Source organism: Fringilla coelebs (genome assembly GCF_963513975.1).
Source record: "Fringilla coelebs genome assembly, chromosome: 27".
Classification (NCBI taxonomy): Eukaryota; Metazoa; Chordata; class Aves; order Passeriformes; family Fringillidae; genus Fringilla; species Fringilla coelebs.
In genome coordinates this window covers 6,128,921-6,138,475 of record NC_140053.1, presented here as the reverse complement: position 1 = coordinate 6,138,475, position 9,555 = coordinate 6,128,921, and the positions used below count along the sequence as shown (strand labels likewise).

At 51.6% G+C, this 9,555-nt stretch overlaps 1 protein-coding gene across 1 annotated transcript in view; it reads left to right on the top strand.

The window, feature by feature from the left end:
• Positions 1-1,685: 1,685 nt before the first annotated feature.
• The window catches only part of LOC311163387 (acid-sensing ion channel 2), a gene marked incomplete at its 5' end in the record, with an annotated part of 448,288 nt that continues 440,418 nt past the window's right edge, over positions 1,686-9,555 (top strand). Inside the window, one exon of the mRNA XM_084222224.1 lies at positions 1,686-2,249. Coding sequence (XP_084078350.1) covers positions 1,686-2,249 — 564 coding nt within the window. The remainder of the gene's footprint in view (positions 2,250-9,555) is intronic.

The following is a 9,555-nucleotide window of genomic DNA, read 5'->3' as shown; positions in this document are numbered from 1 at the left end:
GGGACAAGGGTCTTGGGGGTCCATCAGTGAAGTCAAGCACCTGAAAGGTGAAGGGGCCAAATGGTGCAAATGGTCTGTTGTCATGGTAACTGCACTCAGGGTTATAAATCCAGAAACTGGGCTCATTTAATCTTTAAAGGTGGCTGAGAGTCATGAGGCATTGCCCTGCAGACCCTGACAAGCTCTGCCTGTGCTACCACCTCATTCCAACTGGGAAAGTCACGTTCTGGGCGCTTCCATGCTCTGGGACCCTCACCTGCCGTAGGGCTGGGTGCTGTACAGAGACAGAAATCCTGGGGTTTCATTCTGGATCTGAAAAAAGGCGAGCAAAGCCCCTGCCGTTCATGGGGCCGGTATGGAAGAGAGTTGCTCCGACCCTGCTCCGACCCAGCACCTCACACCTCTGCTGTGGATCCCCCTCATTCGCACTCCTGCAGTTGCACCACGCATGCACCGAGGCATCGTCACGGATCTGCAGCATCTCCTGGGTAGAAAATCCAGTTTTCCTCCCGTCCGCCCCCTCCTTCCCAACCTCCCGGCTGCATGCACATCTGGGAGCGCCTTCCCCAAACACATCCGTCACAGCTGCCTTCGGCGGCACACGGAACACCTGGAGATCCTCCGGGGGACCGAGCCTGGGGCTCAGGAGCTGCTGGGCACAGCCCCGGCCCCGCCGAGGCACAGCCAGGCCAGACTGAGCCCCGGCGAGCTGCGGGGCTCGGGTCCCGCTCCCTGCGCTGCGCTGCGCTGCCGCGGGGCTCCGGATCCCTGCGCGACCCACGGCTCCCGGCGCTTCTCCGGAGAGTCCTGCAGGGCAGGAGGGCTCTGAGGCACACAGAGCAGAGACGAGACGCTCCAGCCCCGCCGCTGCCCAGCTCTTGCCCTGACTGGGTTTTGCTCGGAGCTGCCGTGTGAAAGAGAAGCGGGTTAATGCACCTCTTTCCAATCGGCGTGCGTGCGTGCAGCTGAGCAGCAGTCCCCTTCTTTTCTTTTATTTTTCAGCCTTTCCTTTTATTTTTTAGCCTTTCTTTTCCCCTCCCCCTTTTGCTCTCCTATTTCTCCCTCTGAATTAGCTGCCCACCTTTCCCTTGCAAATCACACCGACAGCACAGGCTGGGTTTTCGGGGTGGTGTTTTCTGCCCAAAATGGAGAGGTGAGGAGGAGGAGAGATGCCTGAATCCTGCAGTCGCATCCCCGGAGCTCGGGGAGCATCTCCCGGTCGGGCTGAAGATATGCGGGAAGCAGCATGCTCGGCTTTCCGCACTAGTTAACAGCCTGCGAGCTGCCTGCGCTCCTTTTAGGCTCGCTAGCTTCATCTCAGCTCCCCTCGGCGCGTGTGTGCTTGTGTGTGTGTGCAGGGGGAGGACTTTATTGCCATTGGCTCAGCTTTCGCTGCCCACCCACATCTCTTCCACATCACCTTGGTGTCTCCCTAAATAAAACCAGCCCTCCTTATCGCACCGAGGAAATCAAGAGCAAGAGTTTGAATGGATTTTATATAAATATTTACCCCGACGAAGCTACTGCTGAGCTCGTGGGATAAACTCGCAGCAGCTGGTCTCACTCTGCTTCCCTCGCCTGCCTCCGAAAGGGTTTAATTACTTTGGAGAGGAGAGGGGAGAGATCCAGACCCCAGTTCTGGCTCCAGACTGACCCCAAAAGCAGGACCAGGATTTAAATGAACTATGGATCTGAAGGACAGCACCAGCGAGGGCAGCATGGGCAGCTTGCAGCCTTCCAGCATCCAGATTTTTGCCAACACCACCACGCTCCATGGGATCCGTCACGTCTTCGTCTATGGGCCGGTCACCATCCGGCGCCTGCTCTGGACCTTGGCCTTTGTGGGCTCGCTGGGCCTGCTCCTGGTGGAGAGCTCGGACAGGGTGGCTTTTTACTTCTCCTACCAGCACGTGACCAAAGTGGACGAGGTGGTGGCGAACAGCCTGGTGTTTCCTGCTGTCACCATCTGTAACCTCAACGAGTTCCGCTTCTCCCGGCTCACCACCAACGACCTGTACCATGCTGGGGAGCTCCTGGCTCTGCTGGATGTCAACCTGCAGATCCCCAACCCTCACCTGGCTGACCCTGCTGTCTTAGCCACCCTCCAAGAAAAGGCCAACTTTAAGCAGTATAAACCCAAAGTTTTCAGCATGCAAGAGTTCCTGGCACGGGTTGGCCACGACCTGAAGGATATGATGCTGTACTGCAAGTTCAGGGGCCAGGAGTGCAACCACAAGGACTTCAAAACTGTGAGTATAAGCAGACACTCTGCTTTTCTTTTCTCTGGGTATGTGGACCATGGTGTTGCAGAGCCAGGACAGCCCTGGAGGTCCCTGGCCGAGCTGTGTGGGTCCGGTGTGGTGAGACAGTGGCTGCCAGGCTCTGGCATGGCAGAGGAGGAGCAGGAGGAAGCCTGTTGAGCTGAAGTTTGTTTGTTGGAGTCCTAATGGGGGTTTTATGGGGCCAGACCTGTAAAGGGTTTGTAGCAGGTCCAGCCTCCATGCTGAGTAAGGCCCACGGCTCCCAGTGTTTGCTCAGGGTCAGATGGATGCTGCTGAGCATCACAGGGGGCCTGAGGGTCCATTGCCATGGCCAGTAGATGTCAGCCAGCTGAAGGAAGCAGAGAGGGCTGGACAGAGCCAACAAGAAGGGCAGGTGCTCGGGGCTGGTCTGAGCAGTGTCCAACTGTGTCTCTCCAGGTGTTTGCAGCATTGCTGGAACTCTGGAAGGGGAAATTTTTCTTCTTGTTCCTGGTGTTCATGGCTCATAAATCCTGGTTTGCTGCAGAGTGTGGTTAGCAGCTGGGTACCTGCCTGGTGCTGTGTCCTTCCTGAGCTGTGTTAGATGAAAGGAGGGAAAAGAGAAGGAGAGGAAAAGCAACTGAGAGGCTGAGCTCTGATCCCGGTCTGCTCTGAGAGGGGTGGAGGTGGAGTGAGCCGGGAGCTTGAGCATGCTGAGGAGGTAGCTGCTGCTGAGTTTCCAGCTTCTGGCTGACCCTGATGGCAGTGCAGGCTGGCCTGGGTGCTGTGGTGGTAAATGTGTCAGTGTAAAATAAAAATTACTCGGAGGTTGCCTGGCTGAAGTGATGCCCCTCTGTGCCACTGGGGCAGGTGAGTGGACTGGGCAGCAGATGCAGAGAGAGCTGAGCCCCATCCTGGCTGAGCTGGGGCATGCTGGGCTCTGGGCTAAGTCCCACTGTGCTCTCAGGCCATGCTGGGCAGTGCCTTGGCTCTGTGATGCTGGAGTCAGGAATGTTACAGGTTTCAGGTGGTTATTTCTTAGAAGTGCTGCTGGTTGTTCTGCTAATTATGGCGCGTCCTGCAGAGAGCAGGTCCTGGGCAGGGTTTGTGATCTCCTGGTTCATCAGCAGAATCTCTGTCTGGTTTTGGGAGAAGGGAATATTTTCTATGAGTGCTGCTTTGGATATCTGAACAAATGAGTCCAACTGACTCCAGCCCCAAAGTCATTGCCATCTCCTGGACGATGCTCTCTTTACACCCTGGAGCAGGAACATAGAATTGTACACCTCAGTTATTACCTGTGCATATCTCTGATGTGTGTCTATTTCAAACTGGCTATTCAGGCAAACCATTCCCTTGTTTCTGCTCCCTGGGCAGGTCTCAGCAGGGGTTGGGTCATCCAAGCCATAGCAAGGCGTCAAGCAAGTTCCAAGGAGAGGAGCTTGCTAAAGAGAAAGCGTGTATGAGAAGGTCTGGAGAATGGGATAAAAAAGGAGAAACAAATGCAAAAGTCCAGGGGACAGAAGAGTTGGGAAATGAGGTGAGATCCTAGGAGAATGGACAGACCTCTCTTGACTGTAGCAAAGTGTGGGGAGTGGGAGCTATTCTGCCTGTGGACTTGCTAAGAATGAAATAAGAACTAGCCAAAAGCAAAAACCTCAAAGCCAGGGAGCAACCAGCACTTTCAAAGCACCTTCAGGGCTTAAAAAAGGACTTTGAAAAGCAGAAGACAGGAGCTCTTGGCAGCCCCCCTGGGATCCAGCAGGGTGTCACCCCTAGCTATTGAGTTTTTGAGATAATTGCTTCTGAAACAATGATTTTAATTATTTTTTTTTCTCATGGGGAATACTGTTGTTTCCAGAAAGACAAACATTCCCTGTCTGCCAAATAAATGCTCTGCTTAAACAGATCAGGGCGAGCTAGAAAGAGACAAGATATTATAGACTGACAGCACTTGTCCTTGTCAAAGTGAGAGATTGAGTGCAATACTTCAGCCCATTCTGCAAAGCAGCTCCTACCTGAGCCAGAAGACAACATTGTCTCTCACAGAGGCAGGGCTTCCATCTCACTGACCCCAGGTAATCCCCCAGGTTATGGAAATCCAGGAAGCAGCACTCAACAGGGACACAACAACCCTGTTTTTCTTCCAGATTTTACCTCTCCGATAAAAGGCAGGAAAAAATTGTCTGTTTGAAGAATGAGTAGGTGTTTCCACAGGGAGAATGCTGTAAAGGTCTGTGAGCTGCCTCCAGGCTGAATCAGAACCTCATGTCCTGGATGAATTTTGCATTTAATCACCATCAACCTGTTGCAGCTGCACACGGGCTCAGTGACAGCACATCCATCCTGCTGCAGCACCCGCTGGAGAAGAGTCATCACTGAAGCCTGATTTGTTTCCTGAAGGGAAACAGGGTGTAAATTCCAGGGCAGCTTGCAATATGTCATCAGGGTGAAGAACTACGAGGGTTTTATATAGACTCCCCAGATTCTGGCAGCTGGGAGCAGAAGAGGCAGGAGCTTTGCAGCAGAGGGCTGCACCAAACAGGAACTCTGCACTAAGGTGCTGCTGGACGAGTCAGTGCTGTGCTGCCTCTGGTCAGCTCTGCCCTCTGGTGCGTGGGGGTTTTGTGTGCAGGGTGTCCCTGAATAAAGCCCACAGTGCTGCTGCTGCTGCTGCATGGAGAGAAGGAGCTGAAATGGCAGCATCTTGGCACTTTGAAAGACTTGACTTTACCCTCCTTGCTCCTCCACTGCCCTGTTTAAATCCTCTGTCACTGCTTTAATAACAGGGCTTGAGCTGTGTTTTCCCTACATGTCCTGTTCCTTCTCCCCCTAATACCTCTCAGACAGCATTTCCCATATTAAGGTCTGCTCACTGGAGTGTGTACGCACAGATTTTTTGCAGAAATACCCCAAAGGGAACAGCCAGGTCTTAGCAGGATGTGCTGATCCTGTGCTGACATTGCCACACACAGAACAGCAGAGAAAATAATGCAGAGCTCTGCTGTAGGCAAAGCCAGTGAAGAAGAGAAAATTGGCAGAACATGCTTTAGCAAAGCCATTCCCTTGGAGTATGTGGAGGAGGAAAGCCTGAGAGCAGCAGCCAAGGAAATCCCCTCCTTTTTTTCTGCATTGCTCCCCCCAGGAGGTCCTGGTTGGAGCTGACCTCGCAGATGGCATTTCCTGGAGGAGCTGTGCTCCTGCTGCTCCATGTGACATCAAGGTCTTCATCCCACTGCTGCTGAGCCTGGCACAGCTTGGGCTCATCAGCCCTCGCCGCAGCACTGTGATGTTTGGGAGTCCCTGTGGCTGTGTGGAGCAAAACCTCTTTCCCAGGGCTGCTGGTGTGGCTCGTGGCCTTCACTGCTCCAGTCTGGGATGATGCTGGGCAGTCGCAGGGACACTGGCAGGATGATTTTGTGTGGGGCCCAGCAAATGCGGGGGGCAGTGGTGAGAAAACCTCTGAAAAGCCTTTCAGCCCATGGGGCAAACATGGAGTGAGGGATGGGATGGCCTGGGAGTGGATGCTGGGAGTGTGAGCAGCAGGGGAATGGGATCTCAGTCCCCCCTTGCTGAGAAACACTGCCCAGCAGCACAGCCCTGCCCAGCACAGCCTGGCTGTGGCTCTGGGGGCTGTTCTGAGGGTGTGCTCTGGGTGTCTGGGGTGGTACCATGTTCCATTTGCTAAATGCAGCATTGGGCTGTGCTTCCTCACACATCCAGTCATTCCAGCTAACACAAACTTTTCCCTCGTGCCTGCTCTGCCTCATCAGGTGTCTATTTATTGCCAGTGACCATGACAATTGGAGGATAGAACTCATTTATTTTCAATACACATTCTTCTGACCTACAGGGTCCACATAATGAAGTGTATCTCATGTGAATATTGCTATTTTAAGACACGAGTTTCTGTCAATCTATCTGGCTTTCTCTATACGTATTTTTTCTGCCCTTCTTTCTAGTGTATCTATCAGGCCAGTGTTTAGTGAATAGCTTTCGCTTTTTAGACTAACTAGTCCATTCTCATCTGTTATACAACTTTCCCTTTCTTCAAGAAAAAAAATCAGGATAGTGCATACCTGATTCAGAAAAACATTACGTTTCTTATTTACCAATTTTTTCTGGAGAGTCACAACTTTTCCCAATGTTTGCTCCAGAATCTGAGATGCCATAATGAGATTTGCCATTATGAGATGTGCAGTAATGAGATGTGCAATTCAGTGATAACTTTTACACAAACAGGCTGTTTTCCAGTAGGAAATCATGTATGAAATCCAGCAAGTCTCTCTGCAGCCTTCCCAGTCTGCACTGGAATATCTCAATCTTGCAGGTGCTGTTGAGGGTCTGGGTGTGGGCACAGGCACAGAGGGAGTGCAGGGTTATAATTTTTGCTGCTGGTGGTGTTTCACTGGGTGTCTAAAAGGAGGTCGTTTGCTCCTGGCTCAGGTATCTAGCAAACTCTGCCCTTGGGAAGTACAGATCCTCATTCCACCCAGTGGTTTCCTGGATTAAATTTCTCTGTCCCTTAAGGATTTATGGGTGTGGTAGTTCCCTGTTACACTGATGGGTTTGGTATTTCATTTATTTATTAAAAAATGGTAGGATAATATTTTATATTTTGCAGGAAGTTTCATGGGTGGATGCCAGTTGGGATCAATGCTCATGAAAAACCATTCCTCGTTGGAATGGTCAATAGATTTAAAATTTAATGAAAGCTGTGGAGCTTCAGTGGGGCCTTTTTATGGCAAATCCAGTTTTAAATCCTTAAATACTATGTGTTGGTTTGGCACAGCCTGGGTTTTGGTAGCGGGGGGGCCACGCGGGTGGCTTCTGTGAGAAGCTGATAGAAACTCCCACCAAGTCTGACAGAGCCAGTCTCTGAAGGCTCTGAAGAAGGACATGCTGCTGGCCCAGTTACAGAGGCTGGTAACACCTCTGTGATGACATATTTAAGAAGAAAGTCAAAACAGTGCCCACTAATTTTTTTCCCAGGGGTGGCTTGGCAGCGCTGCTGGGGCCATCCCAGGGGTGAGCCTCACCTGCCTGGCTGCCCCAGCCAGCCGTGCCAGGCAGAAGGGCAGGGGCAGGGGTGGCAGCCTCCCCTTGGCAGGGCCCTGCAGGGGCAGAGGCGTTAATTAGCACCCGCGAGGTGGTGGCAGGGAAAGCGCAATGGGCGATTCCTCAAGACAGAACTTAGACAAGTTCAGCTTCTCGGTGCTGCAGGATGTGGCAATATCTTTGAATTGGTGGAACTTGTTGGCAGTGGTACCTATGGGCATGTCTTGGTTTGGAGAGCCAGGTATTTGCTAAGGAAGGCAGGAGCTTCCCCTGAACTGGAAACTGTAAACCCCCTCCCTCTGAATTGCTATACATTTGAAATTAAAAAGCTCTCAGGAAAAGATATGGGAGCAGTACTAACAGTTCTTTATTAGTGAAGAAAATAAAATTAAAATAAACAATGCCATAAATCAAACCAACACTGCCAGAGCCAGAGCACAGCCTGACACCCTGTGGGTCAGGGTGCTGCAGCAGGGCCATTGGAATTGTGGCTCAGCCCTCCTGCAGTGCCAGGGGTGGTTCTGTTGGAGCAGGGATCCTGGAGAAGGGTGCAGTCTTCCTCTGAGGGTCCAGGGGAAGAGGCAGCTGCTGTTCCTCTGGGAAATCCAGTGGAAAGGCTGTGCTGGTGCCCCAAAAACTCAAATTATATCCAGTTAGGAAATGTTTGACTCCTCCCTCTGGGCGGAGCATGTCCCCATGGGATGCTGTAGCTCTTATCAGTAATGCAGGGACATTTAATAGCCCATGAACAGAAGATGTCTCCCTGGAGGGATGATTGGTTTGTGGAAGAGATAAAGAAAACTGCTCAATTAACAGAAGATAACTGCTCCACCTCTAACAGATGGCAAATCTTGCAATCTGGGACAGGGCAGCAGTTTTTCTTCCAGTCAGAGGAGAGGAGGAAGTGAGGAGGTATGAGGGAAAACAACATGGTGGCACCACCGTCAGTGGTAAAAGAAGGGGAGGAGGTGCTCCAAAGTGTCGGAGCCAAGATTCCTCTGCAGGCCATGCTGAGGACTGTGGTGAAGGAGGCTGTCTTTCTTGTAATGCATGAAGTCCACAGGGGATGCAGAAATCCACTCACAGCCTGTGAGAGAAGTGTTCACACCAGAGCAGGTGGATGCCTGAGAAAGCTGTGATCCAGTGGGAGACCCAAATGCAGAGAGAGGGCCCCTGCTCCCAGAGACAGAGAGACAGAGAGAGCCCTTGCTTCCAAACTAGAGCAGCCTGTCTTTGGAGGACTGCACCTTGTGGATGAGTGACCAATGCCACTGCAGTTTTGGGAAGACTGTTTGCCCATGGGAGGGACCCCATGGCATAGCAGAAAAAAGACTCCTCTCCTAAAATGAACAGAAGAAGATCTGGAGTGATGAACTGACCAAAACCCCCATGCCTTGTCTCCCTGTGCTGTCAGTGGGAAGGAGGGAGGGGCTGGAGGAAATAAAGGTGTTTTAGGGGCTTATTTTACTTCTCATTATCCTCCTCTGACTGTGTTAATAATAAATTTACTTTATACCGTTAAATTTAAACCTGTTTTTCCCTTAGAGTGTTTTTCTCCCAGTCCTTACTGGAAGTATAAACAGTGGGTCAAACAACTCCAAAGGAGAGAAACTGCAGAAATGGGCTGCAGGTTGTTAACTTGGGGCATTGGTGCTCCACATTTGGGATGCTGATCTGACTGCAGATCTGACCAGAACAGTGACAGTCCTCCTTAATGATCTTTGAAAAGGGCTGTGTTTGGATGTGTTTTGAGCTGCTTCTTAGCCAGGCATGCTGCCCTCTCTCACTCAGGCTTTAGAATAGGAATAATTTAAACAAGTGGAAAATGTCAGGAAGAGGCACAGCCAAAGTGCCAGAGCCAGCTGGAGAGCAGAGGGGGATGGATGACAAGGGAGATGAGGCATGGGGAGGGCCCTGGGAGAGGAAGGACAAAGAATCTGTGTGTGTCAGAGCCAGATGTGGGCTCAGCTTCCCTTGTTGGAGCAGCTGGCACTTGGTTTGGAGGAGAGCAAGAGCTACTCCTCACTTCTGAGTGATTCCCATTCGTTAGAGTTCTTTATCAGGAGTCCAAATGAGAGCTCCTCCGTCCTGCACAGCCCACCTGCCCAGGGATTTGCACTCCAAATAGCAGCAGGGGCAAAATGCAAATCCACCCTTGGCATGGGGAAGAACTGCTGAGCAAGGGGAGTGCCATTGGAGTTCCAAGGACAGAGGGGAAGTTTGAGGGCTGCCAGCGTTTATCAGAATTGTCCTGGGA